The sequence below is a fragment of the Entamoeba dispar genome, genomic scaffold (genome assembly GCF_000209125.1).
Source record: "Entamoeba dispar SAW760 scf_1105229459559 genomic scaffold, whole genome shotgun sequence".
In the NCBI taxonomy this organism is placed as follows: domain Eukaryota; phylum Evosea; order Mastigamoebida; family Endamoebidae; genus Entamoeba; species Entamoeba dispar.
In genome coordinates, this window is record NW_001853753.1 from 3,506 (window position 1) to 20,506 (window position 17,001).

Genomic DNA, 17,001 nt, shown 5'->3' on the forward strand with positions numbered 1-17,001 from the left:
ATCTAAAAAGAAAACTGTTAGGGAAGTCATTAAATCTTTACAACATAAAAAAACTAAACGAAGTTATAAAGAACAAATTAAATACTTTGAAGAAATTGAAAAACGAGTAAATCAACAATCATTAACTAAAACTTATCCTCATTTTCAAAAGAAACAAATCCCTTTTGTTCAAATAATTAGTGACCAAAATGATAATAGTGATAATAATAATACTCATGAAATTATTGATTTAAATGCTGATGATGGTGTAGATTTAAGAAATAATGAAGTTATTATAGATCGTATCATTCCTGAATTATCATTACTTGATGTAAATGAAATAAAAGACAACCAGATTTACAGTGATAATGAAAATGAACAACGGTACATTAGCATTGACTATATTAATCATAACCCAGTTTATAGACATACTAGAAGTAGAAGCAATAGTAGAGAAAGAACTAGAGGGACTTATAGTAAAGAAGAGTATGAAAATTATAAAAGGAGAAATGACAGAGAAGGTTCAAAGATTTTATTAGCAGATAAAGAAATGTGGGAAGAATTCCAACAATTTGTAAGATTTAAACAAATACTACAACAAAAAGAGAATAATAACCAAGAGAGTTTTGAAAAAGAATTAACTGAAAGTTATAGAAATAAAATTTGTAATTATTATGACGACAAATATCAAACTAAAGATGATTCTCCATATGAACCATGTTCTTGTAAAAAATATTCATCACCAGAACAATCAGAAATATCAATAAGAACAAATGAAGATATTAATTCTACTCGAATTATTGAACGAAGAAGAAGACGACGAATGAAATATTATTGGTAATTTTTAATAAAAATTATAATAAAGAAGAAATAGTGAGATTATATAAAATAATTCGTTTGTATTAATTAAAATAATAAATCTAATAACAAATTTATTTAAAAGTATTTATTACTTTGACTTAAATTAATTTATAATTATTTTCTATTTATTTAATCTTTGGTTTAAAGAATATGTTTAAATCAGTTAACACAAAAGAAAGTTAATAATATTTATTTCTTTATTTTCTCATTTATCAAATTTTATTATCTTATTATTTTGATAGATTTTAAATATTTCTACTCATCACTTAAAATTCAAAATAACTACACTTTTTTAAACAAATACCTTTGAAATATTGTTATTTATTTTATTTGTGTTTCTACGCATATTCTAAAACATAATCATTTATAAATGTTTTATTAAAATTAATTAATCTAAAATTTATATTACTCTTTAATTATATGAAAATACTTATAAAATTGTTCGTTCTTCCTTAATAAAAAGAATACTCCTAAATAAACATATTTATAAAAACTATTAATTTGAACTGTTTTCAATAAATTATCGATTCTTACTTATGATTATATTTTATTTAAACAAATATTTTTTGTTATATATTAAATAACCTTATTATTTCCAACTAATGTCTCAGTTTGATTCTTAAATTTGTTCTTTCTTTTTATTGTTTTGGTAATTTCATTATTTATGTATTTTTATTATCTTAAAATATATCGTAACAATGTTTTGGTTTAAACTATTTTTAAACAAACTTATAAATTTTCTATATTTACTTTTTTCTCTTAACACTCTCATACAATCAACAAAAATATTCCTCCTAATTACTATATTAGTTTGATTTTTTTTTGTTCAATCCTTGCCATTTAAGTACATTGAAAAAACACTCACAACATCCATTTTTTATAGTGCCTTATTCTATACCATTTGTTTTTCTTTAACAAAAAAAGTCATCATAATTTATATGTCATTATATTATATTCATAAATCATTAACTTATTAATTTATTTTAAAGAACAATGGTTTCAAATAGTAAATAATGATTTATAATTTCGTTATTATTAAACAAAAAAAATAATTTATTAATTCTTTTCAAAAGAAATTGAAGTAATTTCATTAAAAAACTTGTTCTATGTTTAACGTCCTGTTTAAAATTGATTATACTTATCAACAATCAGTATTACTTGAAAAATTAAATGTTTTTTGGTTTCTAAAATTCATTTTTTCTGAATAAGTTAATCCTCAAATAAATTATATAAAATATTTCCTTATCTCTTATGAATTTTTTCTAAGTTTTCCTTTTTATTCAATAAAAAATAAAAAGAACTATAATTTATAGAGAACTCTAATTATCTACTAGGTCAGAACATGGAACATAAAAGCAAATCAAAACAAAGAAAAAGTGTTCTCGATGGGATTGATATTGAAAAAGTCAGAAAGCTATCTCGAGACAGATCACTTGTTATTTTAAAAATCAGAAATTTTGGAACGTTAAACATAGGACATCCTAAGTTTATGTCATCAGATGATGAAGAGTCAGAAAATGAAGAGATGACAGAAATACCAATTAAAAAAGAAACTTCTTTAACAGAAAAAAAACATCATCACCACCACCACTCAAAAAAGAAAATAAAAAGTAAAGAAGAGTCACAAATTAAAGAAACTACTCAAGAAACCTCCTATAAACAAGAAAAAGAAATTATTAATGAGAAGAATAAACTGGACAATATTTATACTGAAGATAATGAAACTAGTTTAGAAGAAAGAACAATGGATGCAAAAAGGGTGATGGCTGAAGAGCGTAAAAAGGCAAAAAAAGGAATTCAATCTACAAAACAACAAAAACCTATTGAAATTAAAATTCCTGAACCATTACCTAATGATAAAATAAGTTATGGGCCTAAAAGGAGCAAAGGACTTAAGGTTGAAGAAGTTGATGACAACGGTAATGTTATTGGAGAAGTTATTCCTATAAATGAGCAAAATGAAAAAGGTGTACCAAAGAATTTTGCTAATTCAACAAACGACCCACAAATTGATCAAGAATTGGCAATTGGATATCTTTTAGTTAATAATGGAAAATTACAAGAAGCAGTTAATTATTTAACAAAATTTCTTCAAAAACACCCAAATGTATGTGGAGGATATATTGCACGTGGAACTGCTTTTGCTATGATTGGTCAATACCAAATGGCAGTTGAAGATTTTGGTAGTGCTGTTGATATAGATCCAACAAATGCTGATGCACATAAACGAAGAGGACAAACACTAATTGCATTAGGTAAGATTAATGAGGCTCTTGTTGATATGAATGACGCTGTAAAATATGGAGGAGAAAAAGATGTTGATTGTTATAAACAACGTGGTATTTGTTATCAAATGATACGTAATTATGAATTAGCTCGTGATGACTTTGGTGTTTGTGTTAAACGTTCTCAAGGTGATTATATTGCATGGAATCATTATGGATTAAATAACACAGCACTGGGTTTATTCAAAGAAGCAGCTGAAGCGTTTGGTCGTGCTGTTTCAATTAAACAAGATTTTGTTGATGGATATGTTAATCTATTCCAATTATTGAAAGATGCTGGAAAACCAAATAAAGCAGAAGATGTGTTTAAAATCATATTTAGACTTGCTCCAAATCATTGTTTTGCACATTATTTAAGAGGGGTCTTATTCCAACAAATTGGACATCATATTAAAGCAACAAAAGAATTTGCAATAGCAATTGCAAATGTTAACAATCAACAATACGGATTAGAAAAAGAAATTGATAAACAAGTTGATTTATATCGTTATAACGGAGTCACACTATCTGCGTCTGGACAATTTAAAGAAGCTATTAGTTCATTTGACCAAGCTATTGATATTAAAAGTGATGACACAGCTTGGTATATGAAAGAAGTAGCATTATACACACACCACTTATTAGATCATAACTTTACAGAATGGAACATTGATTCATTTGATCCACTATTTAAAGAAGGATTTTGTAAACACCTTATTCCTGCTGCCTTACATAGATATGAAGAACAATCTTCATATGATGACACTATTCCAGATATCAATGAAACAGATTTACCAAGCCAAGACGTTATTGATAAGATTTTAATTCCTGCAATGAACATTGGTAAGTATATGCAATATGATTCTCAAGGATTTGTTCATAACGCTTCTCAATATCTCATGGGAGGATTAGCAGCAATAAATATTGGACAATATATTAGAGAAACTATTCCTGAATGGATTAATGGTGGATTAGACGAAGAAAGTGCCATGAAATTGTTAGACAAAATAAGATGGAGAACTTTAATGGAATTATCTACAAAATGGAGACAAATATCTGAACCGAATGACCCTGTCTATTGGATTGATTTGTTAACACCTGAACAATTTGAAGAAGGATTTGGATCACACACACCTATGTATACTGGACAAGGAAGAGTAATTAGGTATTTCTGTCAATATGATCGGGCATTTAAAATCGTTCAAGAGTTACTTCCTAAACAAGTCCAATTAAAACCAGAATGGGCTAAAGCAGTTACAGAAGCAAAAAATATAGGAGATATTCTTAGAGTTGTTGAGTCTAATTTCCAAGTTACTACTCCATGTAGATCTGATAACTTTGATGACCCAAAAACTGGAGAACGAATTATCTATGAAGGAACCAATTTAGTTACTGAAATAAAAGAACCAATAGGATATGATTTTGCTATTAAAACACCATGCAAAAAATCAAGATGGATATTATATGATAAAGAACTTGAGGCTTGCTGGAAGAAGTTAGCATTGTTAATACTTACTAGAAAAGGAGAAAAAAGTGAAGAGGAGAAAATTTTAAGGGCTATGTTTTCTTTCACATTTTTCTGGTATAATTTCATGCCACTAACTCGTGGAACTGCAGCAGGAGGGTTTGTATTTATGATGTCTGTATTAGCTTCAATAGGTAAGCAAATTGGTAAACATATTCCACAAGGAATGCAAACTGATTGGGAAGCTATTTTATGTGAATATCCACATAAATTTAGTGATGTGATGTATAGTTGGATGAAAGATTCAATAATACCATTTAATATTGAGTCTGTTCCAAAGATAGAAGAACGAATACCAACTGTCAGAAAAGTGATTCAATGTTTTAACTTTTGCCCACAAATAAAATGCGAATAACTTGACTGAATTTTTTCAAAATAATTAAAACTATAGGTTATACATAACAATAAAAAATAGAAAGGGAGATATAAAACTATTTTAAATATAAAGAAATTAAAAAAGTTGTTTTTCAAAATAGAAAGGGAAAAAAGTTAGAAAAAACGGGAAAGAAACAAAACAAAAAGGTGAATAAAAATTGGAAATCTATTCAAAGATTAAAGAATGATAAAAATTACTATAAAAACATCTCATTAAAAAATTAACTAATATTCATAAGAATACTATTTTCATGACTGACGTAAATATCTGCTTATTTGGTCTTTCACAAAGTGGGAAAACAACATTCTCTAATATTGTACGAGGAGGTGAATTTCAGGAAGATTTTGTAGAAACACAATCAAGAACTCAAGACAGATTTACGTTTACTGTTGACACAATTAGCTTCAGTGGAAGTATTTATGATGAACCTGGAAATAACTTTAAAGATTTAAAAGCTACTGTTTCTACTTATGCAACCTCTGGACTTATTCATATTTTTATTGGGTCTGAAATAAATCCTACTGATTGTAAATTTATTGAACACTATATCGAACAACCACAATACAAAGACTGTGTAAATGACGATAATCTTATATGTGTTGTTATGACTAAAAAAGATCTTGCTCAAGATTTTGACACAACGCCAGTTAAAGCAGCTGCAGACAGTTATAAAGGATTGTTTTATGAATTAGACTTGCATGATATAGAAATGGTTAAAAAAGTTTTTGGGGAGATTTTGAGTAAATATGCAGAAATGAAAGGAATAAAATCAGAGTCTAAACAAGAATCTTCTAAGAAAAGTGGAAAGAAAGATACCTCGAAAAAAGAGAAGAAAGGAGCTTGCGTTTTGTTCTAAATCTAATTGGAGTTTTGTTTTCTTTCTATTTAATTTGTTATTTATTATTAATCTAATATCATTTTAAGTAAAACACTTTTTAAATTTATATTTTTTTGATATAGTTACATCAAATAAAAAAATGGCTCAGACAAGGCTGAAAATGTCTTCATAGAAAATCTGAAAACTTTTCATCATCATTACCAATTATTAGAAAGTAATAATAAAGAAATCTTACTTATTAAGAAATATTTGTAAAATTATGGCAAAATATTATTAAAATAAACCCTAGAATAAAAAAATATTATTTATTATTTATAACATTCAATGAAACACATGTTTAGATTCAACAAATTTTCTTACTTTACATGCACGTTCTAGTACAGAATCAGCTGTATTTTTAATATTCATTAAATGATGTAAACAAACATCAGAATCTGATTTTAGTAAGAACTCACGATGCAATTCAATAATAGCGATAGTAATACAAATAATATCAATAAAAATTTGTTGTGAATCAAATCCACTAAGTAATACATCCCATATTTTAATAACATCTTTAATAGAAAAATCATCAATAAATAACATACTAACCCATCTAAAACTATAACAAGTTACGTCTACATTTAATTTATTTAAATATTTCCATAGTTCATAATCATATATTTTTAATATACTATCGATATTCTTAAAACATTCTTTTAAACCAGTTGGTTTATTATCACATGCTTTATCAAACCAATCTCTAAATCTAACAACTAACGTAGTAAATCCAAAATATGCTTCTGCTTCAACCACTTCACGTGATTGACCTGATTGACTAAATACATAAAAAATAAGACCACACATCTCATGCATTCCTTGGACATATTTTATTGATTTATTAAAAATACAATTTACAAAAAGTATTCTTTGAACTGATTCAAGATTTTCTTCCTATTAATTAAGTACTTTATTTCTATAATCTAAAATAAATAACAAACATCTTTAAAGAATGGATTATCTGGAAATATACGTGAAATATCTTTTTGTAATACTATTAAAGTTTCAGTTTTTGGAAAATCAATATTATAATAAAAGTCATTAAGAAATTGGGAATATTGTAAAGTGTACATTCTTTCTTTGTCTATCCATAGTGCTGTATTCTCTGGAAGAAACCCAAAAAATACTTTCCATATTTTACTTCTAAAAATATTTTTTTGAAGAATATCTTCAGGTATTCCTTTTTTCCTAATAATTGTTTTTATACTTTCTACATCTAATACAACTTGGTTAAAAGCGTGTTCTATTTTTCTTCTTGAAAAAGAGAAGGTACGTTTGGTTACTGTTTCTGACTGAACACTCATTAAATGATTTTAAAGTTGAAAGGAAAGAAGAGTAGCATTAAAAAAATCTGAAAAATAAAAAAATTTTTTCTTCTTTTTTTTTTGTTTTTTATAAAAAAAAAAAGAACTTGAAAAAACAAAATTTTGTTTTTTTCAAATGTCATTACCAACCCTTTCTGCTATAAACGAAGTTAAAGAAGTTACAAAATTAGAACGTATTGGTGCTCATAGTCATATTCATGGTTTGGGTCTTACTGGTCAATACACTGCTAGTAATAAAGCTGATGGATTGGTTGGTCAAGTTGCTGCACGTACTGCTATGGGAATTGTACTTCGTATGGTTCAATCTCGACAAATTTCTGGGCGTGCAATTCTTCTTGCTGGAAAACCAGGAACAGGAAAAACTGCACTTGCAATGGGACTTGCTCAAGCTCTAGGAGAAGACACTCCATTTACAATTATTAGTGGTAGTGAAGTATATTCATTAGCAATGTCTAAGGCAGAAGCATTAACACAAGCTGTTAGAAGGTCTGTTGCTCTTCGAATTAAAGAAGAGACTGAAATAATTGAAGGAGAAGTTGAAGAATTAAGAATTGAACGTCCTACAGCTGGTGCACGTAAAGGTAAATTAACAATTAAAACAACTGACATGGAAACAGTTTATGATTTAGGTGAAAGAATGATTGACGCTTTAGTAAAAGAAAATGTTAAAGGAGGTGATGTGATTCAAATTGATAAAGCGTCAGGATCTGTTATTGTTTTAGGAAGATCTGCAGCAAGATCAAAAGATTTTGAAGTTACAGATGCAAAGACAACATTTGTACCAACACCAGAAGGAGAATTACAACAAAAGAAAACTATTGTTCATACAGTTACATTGCATGAAATTGATGTTATTAATTCAAAAGCACGAGGAGTATTATCTTTATTTGCAGGTGACACAGGAGAAATATCAGCTGAAATAAGAAATCGAATTGATGAAAAAGTAAAAGAATGGATTCGAATTGGTAAAGCTGAGATTCTACCAGGAGTATTATTTATTGATGAAGTACATATGTTAGATTTAGAATGTTTTTCATTCTTAAATAATGCAATTGAACAAGAAATGACACCAACAATCGTTATGGCAACAAATAGAGGAAACGTTAAAATAAGAGGAACTGAAGAAATATCTCCTCATGGTATTCCTGGAGATTTCTTAGATAGACTTATTATTGTTAAAACTCAAGAATATACTTCAGATGAAATTAGAATGATTCTTGCTGTTAGAGCTGAAGAAGAACAAGTTAGAATGAATGCTAAGTCATTAGATGCTCTTACTGAAATTGCTAAACAAACAAGTTTGAGATATTCAATACAACTTATTTCATTAGCTATGCTTAAAGCTAAAAAAAGAGGTGCTGAAGAAGTTGATGTTGTTGATATTCAGAAAGTTTATGAATTGTTTTACGATGCATCTCGATCAGTAAAACACATTCAAAGTGATATTAGAATGGAAGAAAATTGATTGAATTTTTTTTAATTTATTTTTTATCTAAGAAAAAAATTATTTAAACTTATCAATAATAAAAGAAAAAACAAAAATAACAATCAACTCAATCAATTTTGAGATAAAATACTTTGTTTTATCTTTAAATATTCTAATTCATCTTCTTTACTTACGCTACGACGTATTTTTGATAACGCTTCAATAAAGTGCCTTTCTTCTACTAAACCACCATCTTTTTGTGCACTCTCATATCCAACTTTTTTTACAATTTCATCAAGAGCTCTAACAGAAGCTTCTTTAACCAAAGCAGTAAGGTCTGCACCAGAAAAACCATCTACTTGAACAGATCGTGCTATCTTTTCTAAATTAACACTATCTGCTAGTGGAACTTTTTGTCGTTTACATATAGTTTTGAGAATATCAACACGAGCATCACTATTTGGTAAATCAACTGAAATAAGTCTGTCAAGTCTTCCAGGTCTTAACATTGCTGGATCAATACAATCTGGTCTGTTTGTTGCTGCAACAACAAAAACATCTTTTCTTACATCCATACCATCTAATTCAGTTAACAATTGATTTACAATTCTTGATACCCCAGATGAGTCTTCACTTCGTTTTGGTGCAAGTGCATCTAATTCATCAAAAAATATAACACAAGGCGCACTATTTCTTGCTCTCATAAATAATTGTCTTACAGCACGTTCTGCTTCACCAACATATTTATTAAGTAATTGTGGACCTTTAACAGCAATAAAATTAGCTTTACATTCATTAGCTAAAGCCTTAGCACAATATGTTTTACCACATCCTGGTGGTCCATAAAGAAGAATACCAGCAGGAGTATCAACACCAAATTTCTTATACAATGATGGGTATTGAACAGCACCTACTACAAGTCTTTTTAATTCATTATGAACTTCTTCCATACCTCCAATATTATCCCAAGTAACATCAGGAATAGTTGTAAATCCTTCTCTTTTAGAAGATGGTTGTACAACATTTAAAGCATGATCAAAATCACTTTGAGTAATACTTAACTGTGCAAGTTCTGTTTCTGTAAATGTGTTAGTATTTGATTTTAAATAATCACAAACAGCTTGTCTTTCATTTAAATCTTTTTGATTTTCTTCTTCAACATCTTGTTGAATAGATTTAAGATTATCAGTTCCAGCTTTTCCACTAAAAATACGATGAATAGCTGCTATGGCAGCTTCTTTTGTTAAGGCAGCAATATCAGCGCCTACATACCCTGCAGTTCCTTTTGCTAATTTTTCGATATTAACAGCAGAATCAATTTTTAAATTAACCATCATTTTATCTAATATTTGTTTTCTTTGTGCTTCACTAGGAATGCCCATAGCAATTTCTCTATCAAATCTACCAGCCCTACGTAATGCTGGATCTAATGAATCAGGACGATTTGTAGCACCAATTACAATAACTGGTTTATCTGCTTCACTAAGTTTGTCTAATGAAGACAATAATTGAGCAACAATTCTTCTTTCCATTTCACGTTGTGCGTTATCTCTTTTTGGTGTAATAGCATCAATTTCATCAATAAATAATAAGGCAGGTGCTCTTTGTGATGCTGATTGAAATAAATCGCGTATTTTACTTTCACTTTCACCAGACATTCCTCCAACAAGTTCTGTTGCTGACACCTCAATAAAAGCAACACCCACTTCTCCTGCAATAGCTTTTGCTAATAACGTTTTACCACATCCAGGAGGTCCATGTAATAAAATACCACGAGGAGGTTCAATTCCAAGATGTTTATAAATTTCAGGATGCAACAAAGGATATTCAACTAATTCTCTCACTTCAGTTATTATTTTATCAATTCCTCCAATTTTTTCATATCCAAAAGTTCCCTTTTTTACTTCAATTTTACTTTCAGGTAATTTAGGAGAAGGGGATATTTTTGATGATTTAATTTTTTTTGATGTTGATGCTGTTGGATAGGGAGATAAACTCATCAAATGAAAAAATTCAATTTTTTAGGTTAATTTTTTTAGGGTTTAATTTTGTTTTTAATTTTTCTTTTAAACTTAAAATTGATCAATTAATTTTAATAATTTTCCTTTGATACATAATCTACTTCTGAATGATTACCATATGATACTATAAATAATGGAAGACAATATGAATAACTCCAATCCAAAGGGTTATTTATTACGTAACAAAAATTGTTATGTATTTTATTAAATTTTTTATTTGAAATAAATGTTAAAATCATATGATGACTGCCTTCTTTTAAATAATCTCCTGAGATTCTTGCTGTAACTCCAAAATATTCACCAGCACCATGTGCTTGACCTAATCTTCTCTTAGGGTCAAAACCTTCTTGACAAATCCCTTTAACACCTACCTCAGAACTTCCATGCCAAGCAAAAAATCCATCAGAGGCATGATTACAAGGGGTGTCCTTAAATGATTTTATAAATCTTTGGTAGGACATACAGTTATTCAATAACATAGAGTTAAATTGAATAATACTATTTGATAAATTTGGATCATTTTCTTTTTTAATAAACTTTAATCCCTCAACAAATAATTCTTTTATAAGAGGAGCCATTTTCTTATAATTGGCATATTGTTGACATGTAAATCCTTCATGCCATTTTTCATGACAATTATAGCAGTAATCTTCATTACAATAATTACAATGCCTTTTATTTGGACCATCGTATGGCGGTAATAGTTCATGACATAGTGGACAAGGAGAATAGTTATTTTTCTTTAAATAAGCATCATTCATTTTTTTTTCATATTTTTCTTTCAATTCACTTGAAATTATTTTGTCTTTAAATAGTCGAGGTGCATTATCTAATTTACACTCACATTGATCACATGGACAGTTAATATATTCATTTTTTGAATTAATTTCTTGTTGTACATGTTTTTTTATACACTAAGTTGATAAATATATTAATTGCATTCCTAATACATAATAAAACAAACGTCATAACAGACCCTATGACAACAATCACCTACACAATATGTGTCAGAAAGATTTAAATAAGAATTACATATTGGACATAAAATTTTTGGTTTTTTTTGACGTAAAGTATTTCTCATGTTTAATTCTCTATATGATTTAACCCATTCTACCATCTCTTTATATCTTTCTGTATCATCTTGAATGTTACCAAATGATAAAATATTTACATCATAACAATATTTTTTCATTAATTGAAGTTAATGTTTTATTGTTTTTTTTTCAGTTTTTATGGTACTAATGATGTTTAAATTTTTTTTTTTGAAATATATTTTAGGGATATTTCTATTTGAAAAATTATTTTTTAGTTAAAATAGAATTTTAACTTCATTTTCTCTATTAATGTGTTTGCGTATAATATTTTATATTTCCTTTTTTATTAATTATTCCTTTTCATATAATAAAGAGTTCAAATCCTATGACAGAAAGTTATTTTCTTAAAATACTTATCTACGAGTTTCTTTTTAGATATTACATAATTTAATTAACCATAATATCAAATATTTCATACTATTGGATTTTTATTATTGATCAACCAATTTATTTTTTTTTTATAAGTGGATGTAATTAGATAATCTTTATGAGTAACTTTTTCTAAATTAAAATATGTTTATATTGTTTTATACTCTGAAAATTCTCCCATTCACTGTGTTAAATAATGCGTAATACCCATTTAATTTAATCAAAGTTTTTCTTTAAAAAGAGTCTTTTTTTTTTAACATTAATATATTCTTTTAAAAATGTTAATTTATCTAAAACTTATTTACTTGTTTTTTGTGTACCCCCAACTTATTTATTATGGAAATTTGATTAATTACTTATTTCATTTATAGTACTGAATAAATGATTACGTAGTTTTGTTAATTCACTGTATTTGATTTTTATTCAAAAAAATAATGAATTTACATTATCATTCAATTTCTCATTTAAAATATAAGAAATTGAATTATTTTATAATAGGTTGGTTTAATTCTTACACCCTTATTAGTACTATGTAAGTTATTTTCATACTTATAAAATATTTAAATAAATATTGTCATAAATCTTTTTCTTTTCAAGTCGTATTTAAGACACTAACTTGGTTCTTTCATTTTTATACTCAGAGTTTATTGAAAAATTCAATTTCTTATGTATCTTTTCATAAGTATAAAATTCGTTTTAATTACATCACGCTATTAACTAAGTTTTTATAAATTCATTTAGTTTACCTTAAAGGTTGTATAAGATTGTGAGGTTTTCAGAGAACTTTCAATTAGATGAATGTTAGTTAGATTTCTAGATTCTTTATAGTTCTTAACATAGATACTTTAGAAAAAAAACCATTTTTCATAAAAAAAATCAAATATTAGTATAGATATCTTAATGAGGAATTCTTTTCTTTCAAGAAATAACTAACTTTTACAAGAAATATATAATAAGTTTCATTAATATTCAAAACCTCTTAGACTTATCATTTTATGTTTTATATTTAAACTTGAAATGCTTGATATTTGGAATAATAATATTTTATTTAAAATGAGAAACACAAAATACTTTATAATAAAAAAAAATTAGTAGAACTTAAAAATAAGATTCTAAAAAAAATAGAAATGGAAGGAAAGAATGGAATTTCAATGTTATTAGAACAATTTGGATATGTTCAAAATTTTTCATTTGATAATGTAACTTTTCCAGAAGGGGTATTACAATATATTATGATACTTAGTTCTTTTTCATGGTTTTGTGTTTGTATAGCAGAGTTCTTTGTATTAATTATTGTTAGTTTATTTTATCTAAAAGATAGTAAATATTTCAAACGAGTATTTGCAGCAAGTATTTATATTGGACTTAGTGGACTATCAAGTTTCTTTGGTTGTTGTGCATCAATCTTTGTATATCCAAGTGGTAGTTCTGCTTATTATTCATTCCATACAATATGTATTTTTATTTTATTTATTGCGCTTGTGTATCGTCATACTATTACATTAAACTGGAACCTTTCATTAGTTATATTTGTTTGGATATTTTATTTCTTTTTAATAAGAAATTGGTTATCTCTTCGTATTTTAATACCAATTGTACTTTACTTAGTTGTTTCACATTTTTATTTATTGAAATATCATTTTTTGAATTCAATGAAATTTATTATTGGAGGTGAAATTATCATTTTATTCGCTTTTGGTATATTAGTTTGTTTTTGTATTTGATTTGTTATAAATTGTATCATTAAATATTAGGATATTAAACAACAACTTGATGCATGTATTTTATTTATAATTCTTGCTATTTCAGAAATTGCTAGTTTTGTTTCAATTTCAGATATTGCCTTTATGATTTATGATTATGGAAGATATATTCAAAAAGACAATAAGAAAAAGAATTAGTGCTACTTTTATTGATTTGTTTTTCAAAAAAAAATCAAAAAAATTTGTTAATTATTTTTTGTTTTAATGTGATATTTAAATTAAAATAAATATAATATTTTATTAACTTCTTAAAAAATTAAATTACTAAAAAGTAATTATTTAAAATGATTGGTATGTTCTTCTTTTAAGATATACCCTAAAATAGGGTTTCAATAAATTGAAGATGATATCAGGAAAAAGAGGAATAAAAAAGATAAAGATGAATAGTAAAATTATTAATAAGAAACTATAAAACCCTTTTTTGAACTTAAAAAAAATTTGAAAAGAACTCTAAGGGCAAAGTGAAGCATGGGACGTTGTTTGAGAAACCACAGTATCACTTACAAAACACCAAAAGTACCATACGAAAGAGAAAGATTTGATGCTGAACTTAAACTTGTTGGTCAATTTGGATTGAAAAATAAAAAGGAAATTCAACGTGTTCACTATATGCTTGGACATATGAGAACTATTGCTAAAGTTATGTTAATGAAAGATGCTAGAGATCCAAAGAGACTTCTTGAAGGTGCAGCTCTTCTCAGAAGACTTCACAACCTTGGTATTCTTCCAAGAGATCAAAACAAGTTGGAATTTGTTCTTGCCCTTAAAGAAGAAAATCTTCTTGAAAGAAGACTTCAAACTCTCGTTTACAGAAAAGGATTTGCTAAATCTATTCACCATGCTAGAGTTCTTATTAGAGGAAAAATGATTAAAGTAGGTAAACAAGTTGTTGATGTTCCATCCTTCCTTGTTAGAGTTGAATCAGAACCACTCATTCAATTAGCTGATAATACACCATTAACTAATCCAGAAATTAATGGAAGAAGAAAGAGAAAGAACAACCATGCTGGTAAAGAAGATAATTAAATTGATACTTTCTTACTATCATTAACAATACTTAAATAGAAATTTAGGAATTTCTCTTTTTTAACTTGTCTTTCATTAAGATTTATATTTTAAAAAAGTTATAATGAAATAACTCTTATTCAATAATCTTTTAATAAAGAAGTTGATAAACAAAAAGAAAAAGGAGTTATATTTTACTTTAAACTGAATATTATTTCAAATTGTTGATGGTAAATGAATTTTACATAATTTTACTTAAAATTAACGATAAATTTTTTTATTAATTCATATTTTCTATCAAAGCACTGACCATTAAAGAATCCATGAATAATATACATTTTTGGATAACTATTGACTCGATGGTTTTGACAAAACTGTTTATAAGTAACACAATTTAGTTGATGAAATTTTACATTAGGAAGTTCTTCTGATAATTGAATTAATAACATCCTCATTTCTTTACACCACTCACAATAAGGATGATAAAACATAATAAAATGTTTTGTTTTAAAATCTTGGTTATATGACTCATATAGTTCTGGTACAATATCTTCTATCTCTTTCTGTTTATAATTAAGGGGTGTTGTCTCTTCACTATAACAATTGTTAATAATCATTATTATAATAAACAATTTTATCATTTGTTCCTTAATGACAACAACTTATGATTTATTTTTGAGTTTATTTGAATAATAAATTTTATGAATCCAATTTAATTTTTTTATTAATTAAAAGAATTTGCTTCTTTTTATTTTTGAAATAGAATCTTGTTATTGGAATATAGATAATAAAACAATTAATAATTTAATATGTATTGTAATTTGGTTTTTAAAGTATTTATTAGATAATTTTTAATATATTTTGTCTCTACCCAAATACATAATCATTTTAATATATCAATTCTTTAAAATATTGGTTTCAAAGAGAAATAGAATAGTCCAAAATTTTTTTTCCTTTATTTCAAATGATTTTCTTATTTTGTCAGTTGAAAGATTTAATAAATACATACTATTAATTAAAACATTCAAACTAGACTCCTTAGGTAGTGAAAATAAGCAGTATGAATTATAGACGATACGGTTAATATAATGCAATGAAGTTATTTTTTTATGAACAGTTTATTATCTTTATGAGTGAATAAATTATCATTAAAGATTATTTAATAATATGAAATATTAAAAAGTGAACCAATTTAATATCCTAATAAAAAAAAGAGATAAACAAAGTTTGCTGTTATTAACTTGGATTAGTTCTTTGTTTAAATTTGACTAGAGCGAATAGAATTAAATTATGAAATTAACTCCTTAAACTAAAGATACAAGATGTTTTTGTCCAGTGACTATTCATTGTAAAGAATACCAAGAAAATTATCAGATGCAATAACAGAGACTCTGTTAAATATTAACATATATCGAGTATTGTTAAGAAATAAGTTATTTTTTGTTTAACAACTTCTTAAAATTTTTAATTACAAAAACAATTAAAAAAAAACTCAATAAAAAGAAAACAAAGAAAATAGTACAATCTACTAATTATGAAAATAATAATGTGTTTAGTGAAAAATTCATTCAATTATTTGTGATTATTTTGAACATATTCAATAAATTCATCATAAAGAATTGGGAAATAACAAGTATCATCATTTGAATTTTTTACAGCTTTCATACTTGGATATTTTATTAAAAAATCAATAAGGAATTGAATTTCATCCTTTCTCATAAGTCTTCTTTTCTTATAGTTAATGACAAAATAAATAAATTGTTCAAATACATCGTTTTTATATTTAGACTGAATAACTGTAGATAACAATGGTTGCAAAATGTCTATCATTTCAGTTCTTCCTTCAACAGGAACAAATCCAGAAATTTTTAAATTAACTTTTTCACCAACTGGTTGATGTGACTGAAGATCTTTTAACATTATATCAACCCAATCATAAACAACCCCAAGAAATTTAACATATGACTCTCCTTCTAATGCATTAAATTGGTTATTTAATTCTTCTGATAAAGGTTTTTTTGGATTTAATATTTTTACAACTTTTTCAAGTTCATTTCTATAGAAACGACCATATTTTTTACATCCACCAAGATATCCTAACATATACAAATCTACA

General features: G+C 26.3%; 11 protein-coding genes across 11 annotated transcripts in view, besides 26 other annotated features; 6 read left to right on the forward strand and 5 right to left on the reverse strand.

Annotated features, from left to right (window-relative positions):
- Nucleotides 1-820, forward strand: part of EDI_007290 (uncharacterized protein) — a gene marked incomplete at both ends in the record, with an annotated part of 1,422 nt that extends 602 nt beyond the window's left edge. The window contains one exon of the mRNA XM_001733267.1: nucleotides 1-820. This exon is cut by the window's left edge and continues 188 nt beyond it. Within this exon, the coding sequence (XP_001733319.1) occupies nucleotides 1-820 (820 nt within the window).
- Nucleotides 818-974: a sequence feature (AT_rich).
- Nucleotides 975-1,019: 45 nt separating this feature from the next.
- Nucleotides 1,020-1,095: a sequence feature (AT_rich).
- A 107-nt stretch (nucleotides 1,096-1,202) lies between these two features.
- Nucleotides 1,203-1,280: a sequence feature (AT_rich).
- Nucleotides 1,281-1,379: 99 nt separating this feature from the next.
- Nucleotides 1,380-1,424: a sequence feature (AT_rich).
- A 359-nt stretch (nucleotides 1,425-1,783) lies between these two features.
- Nucleotides 1,784-1,902: a sequence feature (AT_rich).
- Nucleotides 1,903-2,058: 156 nt separating this feature from the next.
- Nucleotides 2,059-2,080: a sequence feature (AT_rich).
- Nucleotides 2,081-2,182: 102 nt separating this feature from the next.
- On the forward strand, nucleotides 2,183-4,984 carry EDI_007400 (tetratricopeptide repeat protein, putative; the record flags this gene model as incomplete). The annotated part of the gene is made up of 1 exon (XM_001735919.1): nucleotides 2,183-4,984. The coding sequence occupies one exon, from the start codon at nucleotides 2,183-2,185 to the stop codon at nucleotides 4,982-4,984; it is 2,802 nt and encodes a 933-aa protein (XP_001735971.1).
- Nucleotides 4,985-5,052: 68 nt separating this feature from the next.
- Nucleotides 5,053-5,088: a sequence feature (AT_rich).
- Nucleotides 5,089-5,255: 167 nt separating this feature from the next.
- On the forward strand, nucleotides 5,256-5,861 carry EDI_007410 (uncharacterized protein; the record flags this gene model as incomplete). Its single annotated transcript, XM_001735920.1, has 1 exon — nucleotides 5,256-5,861. One exon carries the CDS (start codon nucleotides 5,256-5,258, stop codon nucleotides 5,859-5,861), a length of 606 nt encoding a protein of 201 aa, XP_001735972.1.
- Nucleotides 5,862-5,887: 26 nt separating this feature from the next.
- Nucleotides 5,888-5,958: a sequence feature (AT_rich).
- A 174-nt stretch (nucleotides 5,959-6,132) lies between these two features.
- Nucleotides 6,133-6,161: a sequence feature (AT_rich).
- Nucleotides 6,162-6,164: 3 nt separating this feature from the next.
- On the reverse strand, nucleotides 6,165-7,186 carry EDI_007420 (uncharacterized protein; the record flags this gene model as incomplete). Its single annotated transcript, XM_001735921.1, has 2 exons — nucleotides 6,165-6,776; nucleotides 6,824-7,186. The coding sequence occupies 2 exons, from the start codon at nucleotides 7,184-7,186 to the stop codon at nucleotides 6,165-6,167; spliced, it is 975 nt and encodes a 324-aa protein (XP_001735973.1).
- Nucleotides 6,465-6,485: a sequence feature (AT_rich).
- A 50-nt stretch (nucleotides 7,187-7,236) lies between the features above and the next one.
- Nucleotides 7,237-7,289: a sequence feature (AT_rich).
- Nucleotides 7,290-7,322: 33 nt separating this feature from the next.
- On the forward strand, nucleotides 7,323-8,672 carry EDI_007430 (uncharacterized protein; the record flags this gene model as incomplete). Its single annotated transcript, XM_001735922.1, has 1 exon — nucleotides 7,323-8,672. One exon carries the CDS (start codon nucleotides 7,323-7,325, stop codon nucleotides 8,670-8,672), a length of 1,350 nt encoding a protein of 449 aa, XP_001735974.1.
- A 3-nt stretch (nucleotides 8,673-8,675) lies between these two features.
- Nucleotides 8,676-8,752: a sequence feature (AT_rich).
- A 12-nt stretch (nucleotides 8,753-8,764) lies between these two features.
- Nucleotides 8,765-10,633, reverse strand: EDI_007440 (uncharacterized protein; the record flags this gene model as incomplete). Its single annotated transcript, XM_001735923.1, has 1 exon — nucleotides 8,765-10,633. One exon carries the CDS (start codon nucleotides 10,631-10,633, stop codon nucleotides 8,765-8,767), a length of 1,869 nt encoding a protein of 622 aa, XP_001735975.1.
- A 41-nt stretch (nucleotides 10,634-10,674) lies between these two features.
- Nucleotides 10,675-10,736: a sequence feature (AT_rich).
- Nucleotides 10,726-11,846, reverse strand: EDI_007450 (uncharacterized protein; the record flags this gene model as incomplete). Its single annotated transcript, XM_001735924.1, has 2 exons — nucleotides 10,726-11,568; nucleotides 11,619-11,846. The coding sequence occupies 2 exons, from the start codon at nucleotides 11,844-11,846 to the stop codon at nucleotides 10,726-10,728; spliced, it is 1,071 nt and encodes a 356-aa protein (XP_001735976.1).
- Nucleotides 10,852-10,890: a sequence feature (AT_rich).
- Nucleotides 11,847-11,901: 55 nt separating the features above from the next.
- Nucleotides 11,902-11,980: a sequence feature (AT_rich).
- A 28-nt stretch (nucleotides 11,981-12,008) lies between these two features.
- Nucleotides 12,009-12,043: a sequence feature (AT_rich).
- A 319-nt stretch (nucleotides 12,044-12,362) lies between these two features.
- Nucleotides 12,363-12,407: a sequence feature (AT_rich).
- A 172-nt stretch (nucleotides 12,408-12,579) lies between these two features.
- Nucleotides 12,580-12,614: a sequence feature (AT_rich).
- A 52-nt stretch (nucleotides 12,615-12,666) lies between these two features.
- Nucleotides 12,667-12,690: a sequence feature (AT_rich).
- Nucleotides 12,691-13,149: 459 nt separating this feature from the next.
- Nucleotides 13,150-13,208: a sequence feature (AT_rich).
- Nucleotides 13,209-13,244: 36 nt separating this feature from the next.
- EDI_007460 (uncharacterized protein) lies at nucleotides 13,245-14,018 on the forward strand (the record flags this gene model as incomplete). Its single annotated transcript, XM_001735925.1, has 2 exons — nucleotides 13,245-13,823; nucleotides 13,872-14,018. The coding sequence occupies 2 exons, from the start codon at nucleotides 13,245-13,247 to the stop codon at nucleotides 14,016-14,018; spliced, it is 726 nt and encodes a 241-aa protein (XP_001735977.1).
- Nucleotides 14,019-14,043: 25 nt separating this feature from the next.
- Nucleotides 14,044-14,166: a sequence feature (AT_rich).
- A 182-nt stretch (nucleotides 14,167-14,348) lies between these two features.
- Nucleotides 14,349-14,906, forward strand: EDI_007470 (40S ribosomal protein S9; the record flags this gene model as incomplete). The annotated part of the gene is made up of 1 exon (XM_001735926.1): nucleotides 14,349-14,906. The coding sequence occupies one exon, from the start codon at nucleotides 14,349-14,351 to the stop codon at nucleotides 14,904-14,906; it is 558 nt and encodes a 185-aa protein (XP_001735978.1).
- A 216-nt stretch (nucleotides 14,907-15,122) lies between these two features.
- Nucleotides 15,123-15,179: a sequence feature (AT_rich).
- On the reverse strand, nucleotides 15,137-15,502 carry EDI_007480 (uncharacterized protein; the record flags this gene model as incomplete). The annotated part of the gene is made up of 1 exon (XM_001735927.1): nucleotides 15,137-15,502. One exon carries the CDS (start codon nucleotides 15,500-15,502, stop codon nucleotides 15,137-15,139), a length of 366 nt encoding a protein of 121 aa, XP_001735979.1.
- A 63-nt stretch (nucleotides 15,503-15,565) lies between these two features.
- Nucleotides 15,566-15,619: a sequence feature (AT_rich).
- A 50-nt stretch (nucleotides 15,620-15,669) lies between these two features.
- Nucleotides 15,670-15,748: a sequence feature (AT_rich).
- A 273-nt stretch (nucleotides 15,749-16,021) lies between these two features.
- Nucleotides 16,022-16,067: a sequence feature (AT_rich).
- A 273-nt stretch (nucleotides 16,068-16,340) lies between these two features.
- Nucleotides 16,341-16,376: a sequence feature (AT_rich).
- An 81-nt stretch (nucleotides 16,377-16,457) lies between these two features.
- EDI_007490 (uncharacterized protein) lies at nucleotides 16,458-16,988 on the reverse strand (the record flags this gene model as incomplete). The annotated part of the gene is made up of 1 exon (XM_001735928.1): nucleotides 16,458-16,988. One exon carries the CDS (start codon nucleotides 16,986-16,988, stop codon nucleotides 16,458-16,460), a length of 531 nt encoding a protein of 176 aa, XP_001735980.1.
- Nucleotides 16,989-17,001: the final 13 nt, after the last annotated feature.